The 27,621-nt window shown below is 33.8% G+C and overlaps 6 protein-coding genes across 6 annotated transcripts; 5 read left to right on the forward strand and 1 right to left on the reverse strand.

The window, feature by feature from the left end:
• The first annotated feature begins 1,268 nt into the window (after positions 1–1,268).
• Positions 1,269–3,717, forward strand: LOC113770422 (septum-promoting GTP-binding protein 1-like). Its single transcript, XM_027314870.1, has 6 exons — positions 1,269–1,703; positions 1,859–1,979; positions 2,096–2,192; positions 2,313–2,352; positions 2,546–2,629; positions 3,257–3,717. Exons 1-6 carry the CDS (start codon positions 1,389–1,391, stop codon positions 3,419–3,421), a joined length of 822 nt encoding a protein of 273 aa, XP_027170671.1. The 5' UTR covers positions 1,269–1,388; the 3' UTR covers positions 3,422–3,717.
• Positions 3,718–6,104: 2,387 nt separating this feature from the next.
• On the forward strand, positions 6,105–6,776 carry LOC113771655. Its single transcript, XM_027316226.1, has one exon. It carries the CDS (start codon positions 6,105–6,107, stop codon positions 6,774–6,776), a length of 672 nt encoding a protein of 223 aa, XP_027172027.1.
• A 760-nt stretch (positions 6,777–7,536) lies between these two features.
• On the reverse strand, positions 7,537–12,183 carry LOC113769895. Its single transcript, XM_027314214.1, has 3 exons — positions 11,925–12,183; positions 8,175–8,254; positions 7,537–7,892 (listed from the first exon to the last, which is right to left on the reverse strand). The coding sequence occupies exons 1-3, from the start codon at positions 12,033–12,035 to the stop codon at positions 7,823–7,825; spliced, it is 261 nt and encodes an 86-aa protein (XP_027170015.1). The 5' UTR covers positions 12,036–12,183; the 3' UTR covers positions 7,537–7,822.
• Positions 12,184–13,456: 1,273 nt separating this feature from the next.
• LOC113772554 (sigma intracellular receptor 2-like) lies at positions 13,457–16,219 on the forward strand. The gene is made up of 2 exons (XM_027317176.1): positions 13,457–13,874; positions 15,837–16,219. Exons 1-2 carry the CDS (start codon positions 13,551–13,553, stop codon positions 16,011–16,013), a joined length of 501 nt encoding a protein of 166 aa, XP_027172977.1. The 5' UTR covers positions 13,457–13,550; the 3' UTR covers positions 16,014–16,219.
• Positions 16,220–18,041: 1,822 nt separating this feature from the next.
• LOC113770615 (sigma intracellular receptor 2-like) lies at positions 18,042–20,596 on the forward strand. The gene is made up of 2 exons (XM_027315131.1): positions 18,042–18,508; positions 20,217–20,596. Exons 1-2 carry the CDS (start codon positions 18,185–18,187, stop codon positions 20,391–20,393), a joined length of 501 nt encoding a protein of 166 aa, XP_027170932.1. The 5' UTR covers positions 18,042–18,184; the 3' UTR covers positions 20,394–20,596.
• Positions 20,597–25,141: 4,545 nt separating this feature from the next.
• On the forward strand, positions 25,142–27,397 carry LOC113771657 (sigma intracellular receptor 2-like). The gene is made up of 2 exons (XM_027316227.1): positions 25,142–25,465; positions 27,212–27,397. Exons 1-2 carry the CDS (start codon positions 25,142–25,144, stop codon positions 27,395–27,397), a joined length of 510 nt encoding a protein of 169 aa, XP_027172028.1.
• Positions 27,398–27,621: the final 224 nt, after the last annotated feature.

The raw sequence follows: 27,621 nt of genomic DNA on the forward strand, positions 1-27,621 counted from the left end.
AAACTTTTCAATAATTCTTTCAATTGATCGTGATGAAAATAAATGCAGAGTGATACAAACACTTTTTTTCCCCCAAGAGAAAAAGAGAAATCAATAGAACTTTAAAAGATCCAGAAAAAGTCTATGTAATTAGAATGATGTAACAAAAGCCTACTAAAATGTGAGAACAATCTTGGCCTTTTCTGTCTTGGTTCTGAGTGGGGCTAATTTCATGATTGATGTTTGTCAATTTGCGTGTATGGCCTGAAATTGATTCTGTCAATGGTGGGACTATAACGTCCTTGTAACAAAGAAACTATTGTTGGAAGAATCTTGTTAGAGTTAAAAAAAAAAAAAAAACCCAAAAATGTTAAAGAATATAAGAAAAAAGAATAGAAGAAAAAAGATTTGTTTTATCATGCTTAAATGGCTTATCATTTCCTCCTCAATGGGTTATAATCTCAAGAATAAGTTTTGTTCTAATAAAATTTAATTATTCTTCTCAAATAATCAAACTAAATTGAATTTAAAAAGGGATTAAGTTTTTTTAGCCATAATAATTACTTATTCCGCATTTCCTTTGGATGTTTTATTGTCGTTGTCCAAGTAAAGATAATGTCGCAATTCCAAAAATAGAAGATTTTGTGAAAGTACTTTAGATGTATATGTGAGTAGTAAAGAGTATTTTAAAAATTTTAATTAGCAAATTTATCAATATTGTTCATCCCTTGCATCGCAATTTTACAAAAGCTATAATGTATGAACCTATATTTCGTGGCCTATACTCTATAGTGGACCAAATTTTCCATGTAGATTTGTGAGAAAATCAAGAAGAAATAGAAAGAATCATAAAAAATACCAAAGAAAATGAAAATTCCAAAACCCCACGTGGTCCAGTATTGTGATAAATGATGGCTCTTGATCCATTTTTCTCGCCGAGATTGATTAAAGTAATTATGGAAAAACAATGATGAAAAATATAAGAAACAAAAAAGAAATAATGTAAGGTTTGGATCTTTTTTTTTTTTTTCTAACATATACAAACAAATGATTAATGTCCCCAAATTCCTATGAAACATAAACCTAAATAAATCCAAAAAAGCCGGCATTTGGAATAAAATTTTAGACTTGGCAGCCCACAAAATCAGTCAAACAATCCCCCACAACAAACGGTCACCTGTCATCACCACACATCAATTGTTTGCCATCCCCAAAAAAAAAAAAAAAAAACCCAAAATTAAAAATACCAAATTTGAAAAACATTTAATAAAATGAAATATATTCAACAATATCATGTGAGAAGGGCATTAGGAGCCTGATTAGAACTTCCATTTTCATGGACTAAGAGGGCTCCTAAGGCCATTCTATCATCATCATCATTTCATCATCAATCTTGATTTCATTGAAGAATGACTCAGCTTAGCCGTCAAAAGTTTCACTTCAACATGAAAAGAGCGATTCTGTGGCGAATCGCCGTCCTTAAGCAGTGTCTCAAGTCAATTTGGAACCAGTTTCTTGCTTGTTGGATAGGAAAATCAGTCAGGTATAGACATTTGCAGCAGAAGATGATCAGTTCTGCACCTCATTCAGGTGTCATTGGTAGTGGCTTTTCTTCCAAAATCATGGGCTCACCTTCCCCAGATATTGATAAAGATTCGTCTGATTTAGTTACTTTGAAGATTAGTCTCTGGGGTGATTGTCAAATTGGCAAAACAAGTTTTCTGGCAAGTCTTGAATCTTAATCATTTGAGCTGATTTTCTTGAATACATTTTCTGCTTTAGCATTATGGTTGATGCCTATAATTCTTTTAGGATCAAAGTTTTTTGGATTTTTTGTAATCAACTCTTGATGCCATTTTCTTTCTGTTCTTGATCAAAGGCAAAGTATGTCGGAAGAGATAATGGAGTAGTCGTCTCTGCAATTCCAGGGATAAATCAAATGGACAAAACATTATCAGTTAAAGGGGCTCGGATTTCTTATAGCATCTGGGAAGTAAGAGGTATGCATTTTCCAAGATTTCACTTTTCTGGGCTTTTATTGCTTTTTTCAACCTGAATTAGTAGTGAAAGATCTGTCTTGACGTTCCGTTTTTGGCAAATTTGATCAACAATGCAGGCGACAATTCTTCTCATGATCACATTCCAGTTGCTTGTAAAGATTCTGTAGCCATGATTTTCATGTTTGATCTCACAAGCCGGTGCACATTGAATAGGTATAGATATATAGCAATTTCACTTTCAAATTGCACCAGACATTAAATAGTTATATATGTGTTCCCTTTTTTTTTCTTTCTTTTTCTGACACAAATATATGATTCTTGCTGTAATTGCAGCGTGATCAGATGGTATAAGCAAGCCAGAAAATGGAATCAGGTAAAGATTCTTGCTTAACAACAATGTTTCAAATTATTCCTTTCTTGATTTTTAGTGCCCAGTCTTGATCCCCACTTTTTCTGTATCCTGCTTTCTCTCTTTTTTTTTCTTGACCTTTTTTCAGTCTATAATTCATCTGTTCTTCACAAAGCAAGCGAACGTTTTTTGTTCATATGATCTTTTGGTTATGCAGACAGCCATTCCAGTGATGGTTGGAACAAAGTTCGATGATTTTATCCAATTACCAATAGACATTCAATGGACAATTGCAAGTGAGGTAATCATGTAATTAAATTTTCAATAAAATCTTTGTGATCTGCCTAATATTGATGGTCATCAAGAAGAATTCATATTCATTAATCTTCACAAACATAGACAAACGAACCATAGAATATACCAAATGCAGCCTTGTTCTAGAATACCTAGGTCCTTTCAATTTCCTTGATACATGTTTTATTTTAATCTTTTTAGAGACAAAGAGAGAAGTGAGGAGGTTGCCTAGTCAATTCCAATGATAAAACCCACTTGACTTTGCAATGGAAATTATTGTACTCTACAACTTATATCATCCAGTGAATTTTACGTGGATTGATATTTTCCACTTGTTGTCACTCTCAATCACCATCAGGCATACATGTACATGTAAAAATAAATTAGAAATCACATGAGATTACCTCTAGTGTAATCATGCACTAAAGTTGTTTAAAAGCATATTAATGACGATAAGTACACTAATTGGATATAATTTATGTCAAGAATCTTTTTTTTTTCTCGTCTTAAACTAGAGTTCGATTTCTTATATCCTTGATCATATATAAAATGAGGGTTCAATTTTCGCCTCCCGATTTGTATATAAACCCTTAGACGCTCACAAATTTTGCTTCTTTTTTTTTTTTTTGAGCAGGCAAGGAAATATGCAAAGGCACTCAATGCAACTCTTTTCTTTTCAAGTGCAACTTACAACATAAATGTGAATAAAATCTTCAAGTTCATTACGGCCAAGCTGTTCAATTTACCATGGACTTTGGAGCGCAATCTCACCATTGGAGAACCTATGATTGATTTCTAGAGGTTCTTTCTTTTTTTTTTTTTCCCTTACTCTCAACCGGTCACTGGTTCTGTCACAATGATACTGCAACCAGTGAAAATTCGTGTTGTTTACTTCCCCATGAAAGTCATGGGAGGAGTTTTGTAGCCTTTTTGTGCTCCAAGCTTTGTTTTTTGTGAATGCTTTTCTTTAATTTTCAAAGCAAAAGATAAGGCCAGAAGCCACCTTGTTCGTTGTTTACTTTGTTTTGGTTATGATGGGGCTTGATCTCAGCAATTAACAAGGACATGAATCAAGCAATAGATTTGTGCCCTTAACTAGTCCAATATTGTGATGATGGCACTTGATATTTGGTCATGGATTGAATATCATGCCCTTGGATTTTCTATGATTTTGTCCACAAAAAAAGAAAAAAATGGTTACAGGTTCAAAGACACGTAAAGTCATCAGGGAGATTGTATGATTCTGTCAAAGCCTCAAAAGAATAATTGTATCCGTGATTGATTGTTCCATTTTAGGTGAAGAGTCAAAATCCTGATGCCCTTTTGGAAGGTCTTTTCGTTAATTTTTAGCTTTATATGTGTAATCCGGCTCATATTCTAACACGTACTCAAATCAAATCTTAAAAAAGACCCCACTAAGACTTGAAATAGCAACAATTTCTTAGGAGGAAATGGTTTCACACACCTAAAAGGACTAAACCTAGTCAGAACATTACATATTGTATACAATCATTGATTTTGAACTTTCTTCAAGAAATTGCTAAGCATCGTTCAACATGAGTTTATCAGTATCGGTTTAAGAAAAAACAAATAGAAATCAACCTCTACCATCAATCACAAACTTCATCACATCCAAGTTCTAACACAAGAGTACCAAAAATTTTGCCTTTTTGGTTTACTATTGATCATTCTATTTAGGACTTCAAACATGATGCACTTGATTTCTGACGACTGAGAATATATCAATTTGCTTCAGTTGATGATTAGAGTTTTTTGTCCCCTTCTTGCCTATAAAGAGCAAGTTTTTGACATTTATTAATAGCAGAAAAGGCACATCTACAAGTAGAAATCAAACAAAAGAGATGCCTTTGTATTGAGAAGGTTCCATACAGAATTTTGATAGTAATTTTCTTCACATAAATTTTTGGTGTTTTGCTTAGTTTAAGTATGTGTTTGTAAATAAAGCCGGTTATGTTGACGTTAAACTCATTTTAAATTCTTAATGACTTAAATTTCTTTTTGGTTCGAATTTGGCTTGATAATTATGTAAAGGACGGTGTCCATTTGACATTTATTAAGATGTGTTTCGAGTGTGAGATTTTTTTTTTAAAGATAAAATTAATTTAAACAAGTATTTAAATGTAAGGGAGAGTATTCTTTATTAGTGTGTGTGGATATATATAGCAAATTAAGTAAATTTAGCGTGTTAATAACTATTAAATGGACAGTCGGTTAGAAAAACCCATTTTTGAATTTTGTCAAGTCAAATCTGAATGGACATATGAATGACATTGGAAGCCTACATTCACGCAAAAAAAAGACCTAGGCTTTTCCAGATCTATTTGTCAAAGTCAAGATTTCTCATATATGTTTTTTCTTCAAATGTGTAATTTCTTAAGCCAATTTTTGTCAGACTTGTAATTTCTCATATCTGTTTTGTCAAATTTAAATTTTTCATTCGAACTCGAATTAGTTACATATTAGATATGGCTGGTGAAAACATTCATATAAATTGTTCATTGGGGGTTGAGGAAATATATCATTTGAAGACATCATGGAATTTCAAAGTTTTATTTTTGTTGTTTTTTTTTTCTCTATTAGAGAAAAAAAAAATTCCTTCTATGATTGTATGTTCTAATGCATTTGCTTTCAAAAATCGAAAATGGTAACCCATAGTCTATAGAGAATCGACACGGCCTCTTAAGGCTTTGTGTAATATCATTGGATCCGAATTTCAGCATGTACAGGAGCCCAAGTAATTTCTGCTGTTGAGCCCACTATAGTTTGAATTATGTTGGGCCCAAGCTACCTTACGAAACTTTCAATTAAATTTTGGTATCTTCCCATTTTCCATAAATCTGACTTTTTTAGTTTTCCACTTTAGGAAACTGCTTAAAAACATTGGTTGCATATTAATATCTTTCCTAACATTATTGATCACTCTAAAAATTTGATACTATTATATACACGTATATAAATCAAGTATTGAACTAATTATATAAATATATACATGTGAGTAACATTATTGATCGCCTAGAATTTTAATATTGTTATATATAAATCAAGTATGAACCAATTATATAAATGATTAATCTTTTATACACTGACAGTGTTTACATTTTTACTTTTAGATGTATAACACATATACAAAATTTATAGTTCAATCGTGATAGTGTATACGCTGTCAGTATATATAAAATTAACTATATACATGTGTGTGGATGTACACACACAGACACATATATGCCTTACAAAACTTGCAATTAAGTTTTGGTATCTTCCATTTTCCATAAATCTCACTTTATCAGTTTCTCACTTTAGGAAGCTACTTAGAAACATTGGTTGCATATCAATCCATTTCCTAACATTGATCGCCCTAGAACTTTAAATATGCATCCAAAACGTCATGTGCTAAACCAAAGAAAGTTCTCTCGCAAGCGTTTCTAGCAAGCTTCTTTGATTGCTAATTTCTCTAAGCAGATATGAGTTCTTCACCTCCGATCCCACCAGATACAGTAATTACTGTATCATCAGGACCAGCCCCAAAAGACCCCTGTTTGGATAGATGCGTTTTAATAGGATTTTTAAGCATTATATTCCTGGCTTTTGCAATTGTTATAACTGTGGCACTAGTTTTCTTTACTGATGCCAAAGATCCCCAGTTTCAAGTTGACTCCATCATGGTTTCTCCTCTCAACTTATCCAGCAATGTTGATGGAACAAGATCACATTGGAGCATTGGAATCTTGGTGAGAAATCCAACTAAATTGTACTATCTTGAGTACCAAAAATTTTACGTTTTGGTTTTGCACAATAAAACCGAGTTTGTAAGTGGAAAAACTGTTGAACCATTTCATCAAAGAGCCAAGAACAAGACCAAAATTGTTGTTCAGACAGAAGCAGCATTGTTGGATGGAGTTGATAGAAAGGGAGGAGTTGTCGGTTTCGATTTGAAGCTCCTGGTGAACACAATCTACTTACTTGGCCAAAACAGACGACAATATTCTTGGTTCGATGTTCTTTGTAGCAATTTGAGGGTTGAATTCTCTTCGCATGCACCCAATGGAACAATGGTTGGAGGAGCAAAGCAGTGTTCCATCAATTTAATGCTAGCTCGAGATTTTTCTGGACATCCATGGAACAAGCCAAATTAAATTTCTTAGGAGCTTTGATCATCTGAAGTCAGTAGATTTTTTTTTTTTTTTTTTGGGGTAGTTTACTCAATGTCTTGGTAACGAACTTATCAATTTCTCATGCTTATTTTTTTTAAGAAAATTTGTTAAAAGTCATCTGGATGTAGTTATATGTAGCCAAATTCTGTCTTTTGACATATATCTAAACACACAAATGCATACACTGATAATGCCTACGAAAATTTTGGTGTATCAGTTTTAGAGTCCTGAACCCTTCAAAATCTTCAGTTTTAGTTAGAGTCCGAAGAAAGATGGTTACATTATCATCCTCACCAAATAGAACGAAGGATTCTATGACACATTCCTCAATATTTTGTTCACATAACCTAAACCCCTAGTAATTCAGCTACAATTCAAGTGCATAGGTTAAACCCTAGTTTCATCAAGTAAGCCTAGCAGATTAGGCTAGCTTTGCATGCTATCTGACTTGTTAAAGAAACACAACATTCATTCATGATGTGCGCGCACACATTTTCTACCTGATATATCAAAGTCTTGCTGATTAGGCCCCAAACACCGAAAAACATATAATGCTATTGGACTTAGTACTCGTGTATAGAGAACAACATCCATTCATGACACGACAAAGACAGTACTCATGTATTGAATCACGTAGAGCTTGCCCAAACAACATGATATGCAAGCCCTATCAAGAAACGAATTCAAACATATAAAAGCTCAGCCATTTTATAGAGTACTCAGCAAAATAAAATTCGCAACAAGTTCATCCAAAACTCTAGCAGCAATAAAATGACAAAATGCACCCATTTTCGCGAGGGAAATTACAAGGATTGCACAACATATGATATTCAAATTAGCAATGTAACAAAGTTCTTATGATAACTGAAGATACTCCTAGCATATTGTTCAAAGTTACTGACAAAAACCATTTTATTTCCATCTTTTTTTGGATAGTGGCCAGACTACTGATGGTTCTGGATAAGCTACACCTAATCATTTGACAAAGAGACTGATATGTAGCACAAAAGAAACTTTTGATAGAATTTTTACTCAAGTTTCACTTCTCTTTGGGGAGGTTCAAATTCCAAGTAGTAGAATGGCTCAGTAGGTTCTTCCCTGCACATTAGCCAAACATGTTAGTTGTCCAACGTATAGTAAGGATATAATCTTCTGGGCATATAGCAGACAAAAGACTACATATCAAGGCACAACACATTTGCCAAACCTAGGATCTTTAGTAACATTAAACCTTACTCAATACATCCAACCAAAATTCCAACGATAGTTATGCATATGCACTCAATCCATAGCATTTTATGTTAGGCCTAAGATAGACAGTCTCCAATTATTTCAGAACTTTGACCACTTTAGCTACAAAGCAGTCAAGATCAAACTCACCCAGGTTTGGAACGCATGCACTGCCAGAATAGCTTGAAAGGCCCTGGAACCGTTTTAAAAGGATTACCTTCAAAGCATGCCTGCAACATTCAAATGTGGAAAACTCCAAATTAGAAATAGTATAATATGCACTTAACTCAATCCCTTGCAAAAAAAAAAAAGAAAAAAGAATTTGTTACAGTGTCTGCCTAAAGTAATAAAAAGAACTGAAATGCAAACAAAAGACGTGCAAGTAGAAATAAGACATGACCAATCAAGTTCGTCAAGCACCAAAATAAAAAAGGCGGGGGGGGGGGTTGTTGTCAAGCAAAAACTAGTGCATTTATTTAGCTGGAATCCGTAATGTAATATGACCTCAAATATGGAATAAAAGGAAGCCGTAATTGTAGTGCAGCCAGAAAAGTCAACAACTTTCTTCATCTCCTGAATAACACAACTAATAAGAGAAAAAATTCATTTTTGTCTCTAGGGATTAGTGATGGATCATGAAAAGATCTTTTCAGATCAACATCAATGGACAAATTTCCAACAAGTTATTTGTCATATGGACAAAAGAAAAGCTTGTTTACAAGAGGTCCAAAGGACCTTACATCCACGTTATTCTCCCCCTTGCCAAAGAAGATGCAAAGCAATTTAATCATCCTAAGTTTGTTAGGATAAACTGGAAAAGAACTTATTGACTATGTTTAATATAGCCAGCTGCTATAACTTATCCTTTATGCTGCAATTGAGGCCACCTTAAAGGTGAAATTCACAAAATCATAGTTGACCCATATAGAACATTAAGAGAGGCTAAAATACCTGTATAACTCCTTTTACTCTTCACATCAGCAGAGTTCTTTGCTTTTCAACAGATAAGAGCAGTTTCAAGTGCATGGCTAATTCAATACATTATAGAACAATAAGAAAAAACATAGCAAGGACTAGCATATCATCTCTATTCATCTACTGTCATAGCCAACATTGAGAATAACAAATTAATCTGGTAAACTTGATTGATTGATTTGCAAATGTCACTAGTCATCAGATTTGTCATCACTCTCAGAATTTTTTTGGGTGGTTAAAAGCTGAAAATCATGTGGTTTGTACGTTCCAGCATGCCAAGGAAATTTCCAACATTTGTCAAAGGATCTTATTTTGCAAATAAGGTATCTACTAAATGCTATCTTTTTCAGATATTTCATTTCTGGATTTACCAAAACTTTTATTTCTGCAATCATTAATACTCAATAATTTACACAAGCAGAAAAATATAGTTTACAACTAAGCCTCCCTTAGCATAGTTCCAGTTCAAACTAAAACAAAAAAAATTTCAACCATCTTGTTGACGTTCTAAAATGTACAAAGTAGACTCATGAGTCTCAAAATCACCATGAAAGTGAAGTTTCTTCTGCTTGTGAAATTGGTACTTAAGCTTAAGATACAAACAGGCCAAGTAAAAAAAGGAGGACAATATGCTTTTAGTTTATGGGGAAAAAGAATAAGGCAGAACAATACCAAAGGGTGATAAACTTGAAAACTCTGCAACAAAAAAAATGTTAAGAACATGATAACTTCATGAGTTCTCTCTTTCTTCAAGTACAGAATTAAGACTGCGGAAAACGGCATCCACTGCCAACTTTATGTTATTGTAGAGTTTTAAAGCCCAGCAGAAGTTGATGCATAAACTGATTAACCACGTGTACAAACAGTATAAGAAAACCCAAAGTTCACAGTCCCTGCCTGGATAAGCCAGTCACCCAATATAATGTAATGGACTGTTTTACGCTCATGTAACGGATTGATATCACACTTCAAGGATTGGTTAACCATTAATGGTTCATCAGGCACGAAGTTATTTACTGACAATCAATTATTTTATTGAATTTTCATTAACTACAATCAAATCGTCCTCTCTCAAATTCTCTCTGTTACAATCTGCAGCATCTTATTCTTCTTCTTCTTCTTCTTCTTCTTCTTCTGCTGTCCAACTCTTTCTTTTCTTTTTGTAAAAGCTCTCTCTCTCCCCACCCCCCATCTTATCTGCAATTTCTCTTGCTTTCCTCTCAATCTTGTCATTAGTTTATTTTGCAGATTTCTGTATTACAACAATGATTTTGCCTTTTAATGCTTCAAAGAGCATGTTCAGTCATTGTGTGCCTTGAAAAAGATTTCAGAGAGAGCTACCAGACATTTTTACTGTAAATTGAACTCAAAGGACAAAAGCTTCAGGTAGAAATAAAGTTGACCTCTATATATTTTTTTTCTTTAATTTTTACAAGAGTAAAGACATAGTGGAATAGAGAAAAGGATGAAGGAATAATAGACTCTATGTCTGAGACAAGAATTAAAAGCACTTTGACCACTGGGATTCAATCCCGTCCTTCTTCTCCCTTTCAAGAAATACATGCTTCTGATAGTACATAGAATATACTTCTCCAAATGTGTATTCTCCCTTCCTGCCAAATGCAAGCTTCCTTCTAATTCACTAGTATCAAAGTGCCAGAAGTCAGTGTCCACTGCTTGTAAAAATTACTGATAGCACTATGGATATTGACTAGGCAAAGCAACTACCAACCATCACTTCAACTTATGATGTATCCTCCCTTCATAAAACTCTAAAAGGGTGGGGTGGGAAGGGAACTCCATGGAAAGAATAAAAAGGAAAGAAGAAAAATCAAACTCAACGCAAAGGTTGAGTGATTCTCTTCCAAACAAGCTTCAGACCTGCAAGAGTTTACCAATTTTAACATTCCTCTTAGCTGAGCTTATTTGAAGATCATGATCACTATCATGCTATCCTTAAACTTTATTCTTCATTCCAAACATCACAAGTAAGGAAGCCAACTATTACAAATAAGTTCAGAGAAACAAAACGTGTAACTTAAAATGTCAAATTTCATCCCTCTATTAGATTTGCCTTCAAAGGGAAAAATCATGAACCTTTATGTGAATCCAACATTGACATCAAGAGATGGCACAGAGACAACAATTCAGGAAGCCTCCAAACAATGCGAAGATCCTGTATTGGAGGCTAGTGATAACAAAAATGAACAGGTCATATATCCCTCGTCGACAAAGAACTGATAATGTATCTACGCTAAAAACCTGGGTCTCAACAAGCCAAGACAAACAAGAGCCCTCATAAACAAGCAGATCAAATCCTCGCATCAGTGCTCAAACCATCTACCTTGCCTTACAACAATAAAACTGTAACAATGCAAGAAAGAAAGAAATATTCCTACTTTATTACCTTCAAGTACTCATGAAACCAAAAATATTCCACCAATTTTAGTTCTTGAAGGTCACATACAAATATCTAAAATTCTCAGAATCTTTCTTTTCTCCAATTTCTGAATCAAATTCGAAGTCCATCTCAAATATCTCAATCAAATGTTAACAAGCATCAGTCACGTCAAGTTCCAGTTTTTACATTTTCTGTTATGCCCAACTCCATGCTCCTGATACTCAATGTCATCTCTTTTCCTTACACAATTATATCTACATATTAGATAAACAATTCAAAATGCAACCAAAACCCAACAATTTAATCTCAACATTAACATTGAAAATGAAAGTACTGTAAATTTTCTTGACAAATTCTTAAACCCAAAGCACAGTAGACCCACCAAAACAAAAATTAACTTAAAAAGATAAGAAATTTACTGAAAGCAGATAAAACCCATTAATCATAGCACATCCCACAGATATTCAAGAAGGGTTTAAGCAAAGTAAAAAGATTTTGAAAAAAAAGGGTTCAAGGAAAGTTACTTGGATAACATCTTCAGCACGGTCATTGCATCTATGGGGCTTTGGTTGTCTGTGGTCACCCTCAGGCATTCCCCATGGACTTTCTCTTCTTGGTACTGGCCTTTCACTCATCTTCTTCCTCTTCTTCTCCTTGTTCTTCTGCTCAATTGAAGCTACAACCTACAGTGTATGTATCTCTTTCATTTATGGGAATGAATTTCAATCTTTCGATATTGCTCCATTTGGTCCCTATATTTTACCAAGCCTGGGCAGTTTCATCCCTATTGTTTCTGAAAGAAGAAGATGTGTTTGGGCAAAATTGTAAAAATAAAATATCAGCGGTCTTTGGCTATTGTTTTCCATGGTCTTTTTCCTTTGGTTCTCTTCTCCCCTTGGGTTTTGCAGATGGCCTTTAATATGCACATCAAGTTTTTATCTTATAAGCTCCTTCCGGGTGGCAGTTAAGCACATTATGTTTCGATAATTAGCTTATTAAGTATAGAAAAGTTTTTGTTTAACCTTAAAATCTTGGCTGATTTGAAAGGTATCTTGTGACTTCTAATTATCATGAAACTAATAAGATCTTACGTTATGAGATCAAGATTCAATGGTGCATATTGTAGTTCATGTATTGAATGTAATTTATAAATTATTTGTTAAAAAAAATTTTAATTTCTATTTTTCTTCTCAATTTCATGAAGCATCAATTTTTTTTCAGTTGAATATACATATATATGTATATATATTCATTTTGATAGATGAGTCCATATGTAGTTCCTATATGGCCCCTAATTTTTGCACCGAAAACATCAAACTGGATGGTGCCATCATAAAAGGATTTGATTGGACAACAAATAAAATTTGAAGGACTATATTAGTGAAAAAAAATCATTAAGAACAAAATTGATTTAACTAAAAAAGTTCAAGGACAAAAATGAGCAAATTCCCTTTTGTAAATGTTGGCCCCTACTTATAAATATTGATTCTTCCCATTACCAAATTTCAAAATTTTCCCTATTTCTTATCCAAGCTAGTCTAGTATCTTGTTTGGAACCCAAGTTTTTTGTCAAGTTTGTCTGCTACAAATTTTTTAAAAACTTTAACTACAGTAACCTCAAAAAATTTCTTAAAGTTTTTAAACTACACACTTCAAAATATTCAAAAATCTACACATTTTAAAAAATTTTTAAAAAACTTTTACAGTAAACTACAGTAACGTTTTAGACAAATTCTCAAAAAACTCACCTTCCAAACGGACATTAATAGGATTTCTTTCTTTCTTTTGTTCAATAGTTTAACCAATATATCCGATTAGACATTTTTCTGCTTACTGCAAAAGCAATAGCATATGTTCAATCCTCTACCAATATTTGTCTATGGTCCAAATTGAAGCTCTTCAAATTTCAGAGGTAAAGTATGTCATTTTCAACAAATTTTCTTGTTACAATTAATTATTAAATTAAGTACAATCAAGTTGGTCTAGTACACCCCATTGAAATGCTTAACCTTCCTCCTTCAGATCCCTTTTCATTATCAAAGTCAACCATCTAACGATCTCCAATCAAGAAACTAGAAGAAAGATCATTCGATGCTCAGAACCCTTTATTCAATTACCCTTTGCTAACAAATTAAACAAGAAGAAGCAATATGGGAGCACCCCTAAGGCTCATTGATTCTGCACTTTTCATCTACTTCCTCATTATAGCAATTGCAGTTCCACTTATTGATGGCCAAACAATTCTTCCTATAGACCTATATCCCAAGTTCTTGATCGAGTTAAAGAGCTGGTTCTTCAAACAAATTGATCACTATCTGGTTTTTGAGATGCCTTATTTCTATGTTGGAATTGCATGGTTTGAGCTTCTCTTCCAGTGGCCAGGAGCTTTGATGTGTGTTTATGGCATTGCAGCTGGAAAATCTTGGTTCGGTACTACGTCTCTGATTTATGGTTCCTCCTTTTTGACTAGCCTGGTATGCTTCTGCTGATCAAAACAAGATTTCCCTTTCATATTTAGTTAATTATTCCCTCTTTTTACCAGTAATAATGTTTTGCTGTTAATGGCGGTGATCTGATAATTATGTAAGCCATCAACTCCCATCAAAAAGTTGGAAAAGTGGGTTGCCTAGAATGAACCGAAAAGTAACCCAAAAAAAAAAGGGACAAGAAGAAAAAAGAAGAGCAAAATGGAAGAAAGCATCTCACGTGATTTGCACGTGGAAGGCCAAAGAACATCAAATTTCACCACCCATTCCCACTTTATATATAAGTTCTTTATAGTATAATACTGCAAAGTTAATAATGTTTTGTTGTTAATGGTAGGATGTTTAGTCTACTACTAAATTTTTTAAATATTTGACTACTTCATAATTTCACAAGTAATTCTTGGTAAAATTTTCAGCATGGATCTTGTTTGCACTAGTCATTTTCAGTCTACTTTAGCAATTTATTCTTTATGATGGGATAGAGTGAGATTAAACATGCAAGCAAGTGGTTCTCATGAGAAATTACTTTCCACGTAGATAACTACTGTTTCTCTTCTTTTTTTTTTTTAGGGATAATTTCAAAAAACTCCCCTCAAGTTTATGATAGTTTCACTGTCATCTCTTGAGGTTTTGAAAATATTACTAACTTCTCTTGAAACCTATATTCTTGTAACAATTTACCCCAATTCAAAAAAAAATAAAAAAATAATTTTAGGTGTCATTTGATTCTAAAAGTGCCCTTCACCTATAATAATAGTAATTAATTTAATTATTCGATCGAACTTATTATTCGCTTATGGGGTCGTTATTACACATGATTAATAAAAAAAATTTCATCATTTGCAACCAAAAGGTAACAACTTTCGAAACTTAAAAAGACAAAATTTTTTTTTTTAACTTAAGATTTTTGTTATCACCATGGTAATAAGAAGAAACAATGGAACCGAAGTCTCCTCACGTCCAATTTCTTTTAATTGTCAAGTATATAGCAAACTAACCTAGTATTGGAGTCCTTTTCTATTTCCAAATTAAGTTTTCTAATATTATCAAATTATGGTTAATTTAGCTTTTAAATGGCTTAATTATTTTTCATATTTGAATCCTTTGATTTATCAGGTATATCATATATAATTCCTTTTATCTATCAAGTACATTAATAGAAAAAGTGCACCTAGTAGTAATTCCCTTTTATATAGCAAATTAGTTGTTTTTTGAATTCCAAATTATGGTTAATTTAATTAGTAAATGTGTTGATTATTTCTCTCCACAAATGTGTGTAAAATATCTTAAGGTATAAGGATAGTAGAGTCATTTCACGATAACAATGTGAGCATTGGGTCCCATATTAACGATAGGGGAGGTAAGTGATATTTTCAAAACTTTAGAGAAAGGTAATGAAATTGTTAGAAACCTCAAGGGGGGTTTCTGAAATTATCTCTTTTTTATATGTATCCACTTAGAGAGTGGTAGCTCTCCTTGGTGGCTCCCATAAAAGTTTACATCCGGACCCCTTCAAATTTTCAACATCCACATATAAGAAATTTTGATCAGGCCTGCAATGTTAATCATCTTCTAACTTGTCTTAAATAGGTGGCTGGTACATCATCAGAACATCAATTTTGTAAGCCATTCTTTAAAGTTTAAACTATATAATTTTCACAATACTCTTGACATATTATCTTTTACTTTAGTTTTTGAATTCTTGTTTCAAGCATCATCTCAGCAGTAATTTCTGCAATTTCGCACCAAAGATCTCATAATTTTTCTTTGTATATTGTTAAGGGATTACTGGTACAAACATGTTTTCAGTATCACATTGGCTTGTGGTATACATGTCTTTTATGTGATGTTGTTGACTACTTATTGCAACGATGATAAAATTAGAATCAGTATTATGTTTTTTATGTATGAAGCAGCAAAGGTTTCCTGATATCTTTCAAGCATTTACAGGCTGCAATACTAGCAGAATTGATAGGGTCAAAGAGAGCATCAGATAAGCTGATAAGGTTTTACTACCCATTCTTGGGTTTTGCTGTTCTTTCCTTTGCACGTGGTCTGCTACGATATTCTGGCACATCTGCATCAATTGGCAAAACAGCTGTGCTGAACAAGAAGAAGAAGGCTTAGATTCATGGAAAATTGAGAACGTCAAACAATCGAGATCATTGATAAGATTCCAGGGTCAGAGTGCAATAATTTAGGTTATTCTGAAAATAAATGTCATGCACTAGAATAGTTAAAGTTGCTTAAAGTTTCCAGGAAATTATCCTTTTTTTTTTGTCGACACGATAGAAAAATTCGACTTCTACTCCTACTCTATATTAAGGGGGAGGGAATGGGTCCAAATGGGTCAAGGGAGAATCGGAGTGGATTGAATCATCACTGGACCAAACGAGTATTTTTGCACCTGCTGGTGAAACTTTTAGAAAATCTTGGAGATGAGTGCAAGTCTCCCTTGACCTGCACCCAAGAACGCTCTTCCTGGTGGTGGCCGACTACTCTAAAGGTGACTAAAGTAACTATCCCATTTTCAGGTAATACAAAGTTATTAATTCCATTTCCATTTGGAATTCGAAACACAAGAACTCGATGATTCCAACCATATATATACATTGGCTGACTATTGACAATCAGTCAGAACAGTACGTTCTGTCGCTTGTTCTCTTTGAGCCAAACAGTAGAACAACATTTGTAGCAAAATTTCAATAGCATCTAAACTCTTTTTTTTTTTTTTTGGGATAAAAATCAATAGCATATAAACTCAATATGATTGTTGCAGGTTGCGATACTTGCCGAATTCATGGGGTCCGGGAGAGCATCACAAAAGTTGTTTAGGTTTTACTACCCATTTGTGGGTTTCGCTCTTCTGGCCTTCTTACGGGGTCTGCTTCCATATTCTGGCAAAATCTTCAGCAATCCACTAAAGGCCTGCATTGAGTACGAAGAAGATGGAATATCCAAGATAGGAGTAGGACCATGCTCATTATGTAATTCCAGAGTATGGGGCTAAGAAAGTAAATAGGTTCCTTAAATTTCAAGGCTTCAATAATTTAGTTTACTAGAATTAATGTCAGTTCTCTAAATAATGAATGTTTTATTATTAAACCAACAAGACTAAATTTATTTTTCAATTGATAATTGGTCCTATCACTGTTGTTAATTTCTGCTACGGGTGTTATCAAGTTTAATCTAGCCAAAAACAAGAAAGGTCTAACCAAGCTGAATACTAGTGTTCAAGTTTGTTTGTTAATTTTAACGAATTTGACATTATGTTTAAGTTTGGCTTGTTAATCGATCAAGTCGAATTTAAACAAATTTTTATCGAGTTAAACTTGAGTCAAATTCAAATTACTTGAATATTTTATATGTAAATCTCAAACATTATGGTGATTGAGTGAAGTTTCAATCAAATTTGAAAATTTACCGAATCAAAACGTTGTTCATATTTGGTCTGATTAGTTGACGAACTAAAATCGAGCGAACTTTATTTGAGTTGAGCTCGATTTGTGTATCGGATAATTTGAATTAACTTTTAATCTTAATTTTTGCATAAATTTAGAACAAATTATACTTCTCTCAGTCTAGTTAAATTCTATTTTGTCATATGCACTCTGAGGTAAATGTTGTCTCCTAATAAATACACATACACACACATATACATGTGCACGCACACCAAAATATAGCATGTGAAAGTGCATTATCACAAGGTTCTTGGGAGTGTAATTCCACATCTTTGAAATGGACACACTGCATATTCCATATGTTGGAGTATACTTGAGACTAATATTAATAGACTTCAATATATAACTATGAATATCTTTCTTCTCAAAACAACTTATAATACATTGCAATTGCTTTTTTATATCTACTTTATACATTATATCATATGGCACTTTGAATCACATCACAAAGTTGATTCCATTTACACAATTTTTTTATTTCCTTTGATTGGACAAGAAACCCTCAACCCCAACAATTCAAGGGTTCAAGAAAAGGATGTTAGAACTTAGAAGGGGTATGGTTGGCATAAAAAGAAACCGTATGGGGATAAACAACAAATAATGAAAAACACAAGGGCCCATCGCAACACAGTTAGAAGTTTTCCTACAACGCAGTTGAGTTGTCAACTTCTCCAGTTTCCAGATCCCCCTTTCACTGCCAACCAACCAAATAGAACACTGCCAGAAGTCCCACCACGAAGATTCAAGAATCTCGAAAACAGAACACCCCCTTACCCGTCATAACAACCTTAACATTTCCTCAGCCCAAGAAAGAAAAATCATCCAACAGAATCAGTAATGGGAGTGGTTAGCAAACTCACAGATGCTGTACTGTTCCTCTTTTTCCTTACTGTTGCCTTGGCAGCTCCTCTTATTGATGGACAGACAATTCTTCCTTCAGACCTTTATCCCACCTTCTTGGTTGACTTGAAAAGTTGGTATGCCACAGAATTTGGGGATTATTTGGTTGCTGAGAAGCCACATTTCTTTGTGGGCCTTGTTTGGCTTGAGTTGGTGTTCCAATGGCCTCTTGCTTTGATTTGTCTTTACGGGCTTGTGGCTTCAAAACCTTGGTTGAACACAACCTGTTTGATATATGGATCATCAGTTTCAACTGCAATGGTAAGCTCTTAGATGTATGCTTTTGGTGAATGTTGGCTTACTTTTTTTTGTTTTTCATATGAGAATTATATTTTGCTAAGCTTTTTAATCATAAAAAAATGAATTGATCTGAATGGGATCTGTTATATCACTTCAGAAGGGTTGTTAAATTGAATGCCAATGTGTTATGGGATCAGGAAATGCTTAGATAATCTTGAGAGATGTCATAGTTCAAGGAACAAACTCATTGCAGAGGATATCTTGACTGGCTGACGATTTTACGTTCTGATTGGATCTTCAAGAAAGATGGAGTTTTTACGTTTGAACAATGACAAAGGAACAATTTGGTTCACTTTGAGTCTGATTTGCTTTCAGTAGCCAAAATTAGACTCTTATTGTAGAGTGATATTAGCAGTGAATGAATTTAGTAGCAAAGCTATAAATGTTGGTATTGTGAATCTGTTCTTGAGATTTTAATCTGATTTGAAACTTTCTGTGACTTGAAATTTTGAGACGAGGTCCTGCATTCTTGATCATCTTGGAATCTTAAGCTACATAAGTCAAGACTTGTATTCAATCAATTTTGGAAGTTCACCAGGCATTATGTTCTTAGTGACTCTAGTAGTTAATAATAGATAGCCCAAAAGTATTCTGAGCAAGATTATTGAGTGAGTAGGGAACACTGAGTTTCATCCCTGTGGGCATCTTGAGAAACTTTGGAAGCACGGGCTGGCTATTTAGTGCTAATTTTCATCTCCAAAGCTTACTCGCTTCTCTGTTTTAGTAAAGTCTTCCTCAAGAAGCAAGAAAACAATTTAATTATGTACATTTACATACTTAGGTATGTGTGTGTATGTGCACGTGAATATGCAAAAGTAATACTTTCACTGCATGTATGTATATAGGGATCAATCTCAAGCAAAATTTTATTTTTTATTTTTTTAATTCAACGAAATAGTTAATGTGCGTTCAGGCCAGCAGTTGTGGCCAGTTGACCCTTGTCCAAACTAGGTGCTTTTGCCACATTTGGAGCAAGATTTTAGCTTTTACTTTTGGATAAATGATCTCTCTTTAGCATTTTTTGGTTTTTCTGATTTTGGATATAGTTTAGCAATATGCTCAAGCTCTTTGGAAGCACTGAGAAGAGATTATAGCTATGGGTATGCTTCTCTCTATGTATGCTAACTCTCTAGTTGCTTTTCTTATTGTTGCCTTACTACCAAAGCCATTCTTCCTCCTCCTTATTCCAGGCGGATGCGTGTGGCAGGGGCTAGGACTGGGGCGGGGAGGGGAAGGTTAAGGAAGTCAAGGGTGGGATTGAACTCAGACCTATGATAGATGTAGATGTAGACAGACCATTCTTGAGGTCATGGAGATTTCTGGTTGTGATGTCTCATCTCTGAGATAAATTTCTATCAAATGTCATAAGCAATGCTATAGCATGCTTGTGTGAAAAGGGTTTTTTTTTCTTTTTTTTTTTTTTTGTTTTATTTCAAGATATGTTGAAGAGATCAGGAGCTCGAGTTAGGGTCTCAATAAGTTCCCCGTCAAATACATCTTTTGCGCACAGTCTGTGGTTAAACCCTTCTTACCTCCTTAACATCTTTACTCCTATTTATCTGTCCTAATTTTTGAGGGAGACGAGAAAACTTGCTTGCCATGACGTTGAGCACAATTTAGACAACCTATCTTTCCTGTTCCATTTTCTGATGAATTTCATGCAATGCAGGTTGTGATACTGGCAGAATTAACAGCATCTGGGAAGGCATCTGATACACTGATAAGGATTTACTTACCATTTTTGGGTCTATCTGTTATAGCCATTTTACGTGGTCTGCTGTCGCATCCGGGCAAATCTTCTGCAACGGGCAAAAGACCTGTAACCAATAGGAAGAAGAGGGTTTAAATTCTTTGTAGTTCGAAGTGTTCTAGGTTTGTTCAATTTGGTCTAGAGTTTGCTGCAAACTGTTTTTCTCCAGAATTTTGCGTGTCCTATAAGATGACTTCTATGCATTTTTGAAGTTTTCAAGTGTATCACCTATCAGTTCACAAAATTTATGCACAAACTATGATGAGATTGAGATAAGCTACCACAAAAAGTAGCTGAAATTTTTGGTTTTCGCAAAAACATTGGAAAAGGCAGGTTCCCAGCAAGTTGCTCAGAAATGTTTGCTTAACTGGTTTGTGCTTGTAAAGGTGCAACTACGTTCTTGAATTCAAGTTTCTGGAAAGCAGTTTCATAAAATGTTGAATAATCACTAAGGCCCAACTGTCGTGACTTTAATAATCTCTGACCCTAATGGATTGCAGTTGCAGGCTAAACTGAAGTAAACTGAACCAGCATACAAAATGATTCAACAATGAGAGGACCAGGATTCCTTGCCCATATGAATATGATGTCAAATATTCTTTGCATTTTCAAGGGACTTATTTTTATTTTCTCGGGCTAAAATAATGAGTAAATGTTCCTTGAAAAGGACTTTGTCTACTTCACAAAAGGAATACTAGCAGACCATTTCTATTTCCTTTTAACTAGGCAAGAAAATATTATGGAGTAGGCATGGACGGAATTGCTAAGAAGTTAGCAGGCACAAAAAGAAATCACTAGGCCAATAACAAGTAAAAGCAATTATGCTGGGAAGCCAATTCTTATGTTTGATCCCCAAAAAAAAAAAAAAAAAGTCAGCACTTATAATTCCCAGATCCCATTTTATTATCAGGCAAACCAAACTCATCATCCCATAATGATTACCATCCTTAAAATGACATCTTACATTGATGTTTCTAACAAAACAAAGAGACTGTATCAAACAATGGAGCTCATACCAAGCTCATGGATGATGTGCTTTTCCTTTTCTTTCCATTCACTACCATAACACCTCTTCTCGTTGATGCATTAATAATGGTGTGTTTGGATAGTAAAATCTTTGTCAAATATTATTTTACTTGCATCATAATTACAGTATCAAATCAAACTTTTTTTCACCAGTGTTCTTATCTCACATATATCACATCACAGAAAATGTTATAGTAATTATTCAAAATAATATATCAGATAATCTCCTGTATTCCTTCTTGAGAAGAACTCTTATTTATAAAAAAAAAATAAAAAATTGATGACTATTGATAACACCTCGTCTTCCAATGCCTTCTTGCTGTATCATGTCTTTTTAACCTTGCAGCCTCAAAATCTTGGTTCAACAGAACTAGTTTGATCTAAGGAGCGTCCTATTTAACGAGCCTTGTGAGTAAAATTAGTGTATCCATTCTCTTATTGAATGGATTCTTTTCCTTTAATCTATCTCAAATTTTAATTTATTCTTTTCAATTTGTGCATCTCAACAATGAATTATTTCTACCAATTGACACTAAGAATTTATAAGAAACCCTTCCCCAATCGCAAATTGAATTTATTAAAGTACATGACAATTCCCGGAAATAATTCAGTCTGAATTTAGCGTGATGAAAACTTGGTCTTTTGGTTTTTCCTGCTCCAGCCATCATACTGGTCTTTTTTCCACTTTCTGAAAAGTCCTCATCAATTGGCAAAAGACCTGCAATGAATCAGAAGGAGGTGGCTGAAAATCTTTGAACTTTTAAGGTGGCTAAGAGCTATCTTCATTAATATTGGTCAAGAAAAGTTAATTTTCTGGAATTAATTTTCCCAAAAATTTGCAGTTTATTTGTACCTTATGCAATTTTATGCTAATTATGATCTTTCAGAACATTATGGCGTCAAGAATGTAGATATTAATATTAGCTAATAAAAGTATAAAACTTTACAGTTTACACTAAAAAATTTGTTCCTTTTCCAGCCAAATACGTATACGATATTCTAGCATTTCGGGCGATTTTTTCTTCCTTCTTTTTCTTTGTTTTTCCCCCCTGATATACAACAAGTAACAATTCGTCCCTAGCCTTTGATTTTGGTTAGATATCTGAGGGGAAAATTCAACGTGGTTTAACAAGTCGCATCCACATTGCCTTCGAAAACTCAAGTACACCAGAAAATTTTTAAAAAAATAATTGAAAATGCCAAATTAAGATAGCTATGGAAAATTAGCAATTTTCAGTTCCAAAACAATGCGACATCACAAATGAGAAATCGATACGAGAGAGATTATTATTTCATATTTTGATAAATCAAGGGGAAGAGAGAAAATACAAGGTAAGGCCATATCTTCATTTCATTATGTGGAATATAAGTTGCTTAGGTTGCGTTTTGTATAGGTAAGCATTATTTGTTCCAAAAAAATTGGCACGTAGTTCATTATTAGCAAAAAAATCCCCTTTTTACAAGATAAATTCTTTAGCATTGATTTTACGACTACTATTTTGTGTCTTTTCGTACTTGACCATGTTGGTTAGCTTGACATACTCACGATTGAAGTCGTATGTAATCTGACCCTTATAACATTTATCTGAACAAAAGGCCAAAAAGGCAAAAAAAAAAAAAAAAAGAGAGAAAATCTACGATTATTATATTTCGTGGGTAGTTTCAAATGCTTTTATAGCTTCTTGCGTGACACTGCTATGTACTTTGCTCACTGTTGTGTTATGGATTAGATTCAAATGGGACGCATCGAGTGTAAATGTGTAATGCGTTCGAAATCAAGTTTAGCTTGCAAAGTGAGAATCGTATATAAGTTAAGGAGTGCATAGTGAAATTAATCTTTTTAGGATCCATTTGATTTATGAAAGGACACAGGATTGGATTAGTCATCTCATGTTTGGTTGCGTTTTACACATGGCATGACACGTTCTAATTAACAGAATTAATCTCCTATTCATAGAATAAAATAATTCTATGGTGGTGATGGTATTAGTCATCCTGAGACGACTAAGAGATAGGACGATGAAATTTGAGACTAATTGATCCTTACAAAAAATATAAATTTATGCTCTCATAATTATATAACCTTACCTTCATAGGATAATATAACATGAATGGATTAATTTGCCCTTACTAATTAATTTAAAGCTTTTTGATTAATTTGAACCTACTACCAACATAATAATATTTGGACTAATTTGCCCTTGCAAATGATGCAAATTCGTATTGAATACTATATAATCACACTCTCGCATAATAATATGATAATAAATGAACTAACTTGCCCCTACTAATTATATTAAATTTTTTTGACTAATTTGCCCCTACTTATATCATAATAAAAGGACTATATTGCCCTTTGACTAAAGTGCCCTTACTAACCTTATTTTCTCAACCAAATTCTATATAAATACATAACCTTATAATTAGGCTTTGCGAATGAGGGCTTCAATAAGGTCAAGTTCGGCCCAAAGAAAAATCTTTTATATTGGCTTGAGATTGGCTTATTTAAAACTCTTAAATGGGTTGGCCTTTATTCAATTTAACTCTAATTTAGACAAAACTTGGCACTAAATTTTAAAATTAGATTTAAAAACTAGGTTAAAACCTATTTTTAAGAGCCCAAGTGGGCTGAGTTTGAGTGAATGCAAATTTTTATATACCAAAGTCCTTGATTTACTTCATAATTATAAAGTTTCAAATTAATTTATTTTAGTAAAATTTATAAATTATTGTCTTAAAACGATCTTACAAATTAAGAGGTATTTTGGTTGTTAAAATGGTAATTCTATTTTATCCAATCTCTGACCAAACATAGGATGGGATAGGATTATTTTTCAATATATCCTATCCAACTTAGAACCTACGAATCACTAGATAACTTGGATTATTAATCTGAGAATGATTCAATCCAAAATTAATAATCTGAGGATGAGTTGTCTCATCTCATCCAGTCAATAAACAAATGAACCCTTATAGATTTAAAATTGCTATACTTGTGCGTGGTTTGCACACTCCTTACTTCCTTTATTTTAATTACGGTAATAACAGTTGGCCTCAAATGCGACAGATCTCAGAGTTTAGGATGTAAAGTAAAAATCTAATACAAGTTAAAGAGTGCAAAGTGAATTTAATCTAAGTGAAAAATAGACAGGAAATAACTCCAGTGACATGCCTCACAAAACTTCCGTACTGGAGTTATAATATCTACTTAATCTTCCTTTTCTTTCACACGTATGCACATAATCTCCAATAGTCTTTAAGCAAAGTGATTAGTCCTGTCATATTCAAAAGTGATTAGTCCTGTTATATTCAGTACGCAATGGCAATATTAGAATCGCACATAGATGTTATGTAGGCTGTTTTCTATCAAATCTCCATTTTACTTAAAATCACAAGGGAATTAGTGGATAATTTGAAACTTTAGTAGGTCATGTGGTGATAGATAAAACTACAGGGGCGTACGTAGTAATTTAGCCTTAAATTTACACCGTTCTAGACCCAAAGTTCCAAGCACAATAAACGCTGCTTAATTTTCATTTTCATCTTTATGCCTAATTATTTCTATTTCCTCTTCACAAGGCAAGAAAAGTTATATAGTGTTCAGGGACGGAAATTCAAAGCATAGCTAACAAAACGAGTCAACTCTTCTGTTTGACAAGGGGGCAAAAATAAAAAAAAAAAAAAAGTCAACTCTTCTACTTCCCAGATCCCATTCACCATCCCATAAGGATTCCCATTCACTATCCCATAAGGATTAACAATCTTAAACTGACATCTTACATCAAAGTTTCCGAACAAAACAAGAGACTGAATCAGTAATGGGATCTCTTACCAAGCTCATAGATGTTTTGCTTTTTCTCTACTTTCTGTTTATCGCCTTAACAGCCCCAGTTACCGATGCACTAACAATTTTTCCTTCAAACCTTCTACCGACATTTCTTCTTGATTTAAAGAAGTGGTATATAAAAGAATTTGATGACTATTTGTTTGCCGAGAAGCCTCATTTCTTTGTTGGCCTTACATGGGTTGAACTCCTCTTCCAATGGCCTGTTGCTGTATTATGTGTTTATGGCCTTGCAGGTTCGAAATCCTGGTTCAACATAACTAGTTTGGTCTACGGAGCATCCTCTTTAACTGGCTTGGTAAGTTTATCTATTGTCTGTCTTATTCAATGCATGCTTCCCCTTTAATCTACCAAACTTTTAAGCAGATCATTATGTGAAATTGAGTTCCATTTTGAACAATGTCAAGAAAGCATCGAAGTTAATATGAATGTCAGTTCTTTTCAGTAGGCCCAAATCAGACGTGGATGTGAAGAAATGTAAAACTAATCGAGACTGATTCAAATCTCAGTTCTAACCTTGGATAAATGATTTAATAACTTTAATTCATACTTGCTTTTTTGTGATCTGTCGTTTGCAGTTCATTTTTTTATTTTTGGACATTATTTATCAATGATTTTCTTGTTCTTTGTACCAAATATGTAATAATCTATGCAAATGTCATGTGGACCAATACGAGTAACTTTTCGTTGGAAGCTTCTTACAAGAAATGTTGAAGTGTCCCTAATATCTAGAGCTGTTAAGTCAATCGAGTAGCTCGAAAGCTCGTTAGAACTCGACTCGTTAAGGCTCGAGCTCGGCTGGTTAATTTTGGTTAACGAGTCGAGCTCGAGCTTGAAACATGCTCGTTTAGTTAACGAGCCGAGTAACGGCTCGTTTGATACTCGAGTAGCTCGTTAGAGCTCGTTAATGAAGGGCATATTTGTCATTTTAGAAATTAAAATTATAAAAATTAAAAATTATAGATTTTTATTAAGGTTAATTTGCACGAGCTCGAGCTCGAGCCACATATACATGTAACAAGCCGAGTTCGAACACATTTTAAAGCTCGTTTTCCTAACGAGCTCGAGTCGAGCTCGGTAGCCAAATACTCGGTTCGATTAACAGCTCTACTAATATCTGAGGATCTCAACAATGTTGTCGATAAATTTATTCCTTATTTTTTTTTGGTTTTTATTTTTGTTTTGGGACGGAGGTGGGGGAATAGAAAATGGTACATAGTATTGAACAAATGCTCAAATTTATGCATGCAACCTGTGATTTTTCAGAGTGGAAAGGGTCTTTCCAAATCTACATCCTGGTTGATGCTTGGGCATAATTACCTATTGTTGAGCTAAGATTATAATCTTCTTTGATAACAAAACACATCCAGCAATCACTTGTTCCTTTAATCTTATCTGATTTTCTTACGTTCCTATCTCAGAATCCACATCCAGCAATCACTTGTTCGCTTACTTCCATAGCAAATACTCCAATCCAGTAATATAATGACTCTGTCCTCTGCTGGATTGCTAGATTGATTTTGTTGTGACGTGCAATCACTTTGAAAGTAGCCGTAGTTGAATGGTTTTTCTTCAGATAGAATCTCCATTCTCCAATTCGAGTTTTCCCTTAGGTTGAAGTTCTTGAGTTTGTTTTTGACATCTTCCCAGATGTTAGTTTGCCTAGCACTTCACTCATCAGGCTCTGCCAAATCCATGAAGCTAATTTTGGAATTTGATTTGAGAGTATTGTACTATTTGTTCTCGTTTGCCATGGATTTTGCAAAAACTGGTTAGGAAAAGTAATTATAGACAATAGTCAGAATAAGTTCAAACTACTCTTTGGTAGATTATAAATTTTAATTTTTTTAACTATTAAAATATAGATATAGATATATATATATATATATATGTATAATCTAGATCCAAAATGAAACGAGAACGTAAAAAAACTGCTTATCCAAAATCAGAACTATAATCAGGTAAAATAATTAAACTATAACAAGCCCTGAAATGTGGAATACATTAAGTTACCCGGTTTTCTGATCTCTGTTGTCTATTACAGATTGCAATACAAGCAGAATTGATAGGATCTAAGAGAGCATCAACAAAGCCAATACTGATCTACCTGCTGCCTTTGCTTGTTGCTGTTCTAGCCATCTTACGTGGTGTTCTTTTATACTCTGGAAAGTCCTCCCCAATTGGCAAAAGACCTGCATTGAATCAGAAGAGGATCGCCAAAAATCATTGAAATTTGAAAGGTGGCTAAGAATTTCATTATTTAGTCGAGAAAAACTTCCCGAAAACTATTTTGCCTTAAAATTGCAGTATATTTGGACTTTTATGTCTTTATTTTTTGGTCGATATGATCTTTCTTTCTTTCTTTTTTTTCGTCATCATCAATTTTATCTATACTACCCTACTCTAACCTAATCTAAGGGGGGAGACCCAACTAAGTCTACGGATTGATGGGAT

The sequence above is a fragment of the Coffea eugenioides genome, chromosome 5 (assembly GCF_003713205.1).
Source record: "Coffea eugenioides isolate CCC68of chromosome 5, Ceug_1.0, whole genome shotgun sequence".
NCBI classification, from domain to species: domain Eukaryota; kingdom Viridiplantae; phylum Streptophyta; class Magnoliopsida; order Gentianales; family Rubiaceae; genus Coffea; species Coffea eugenioides.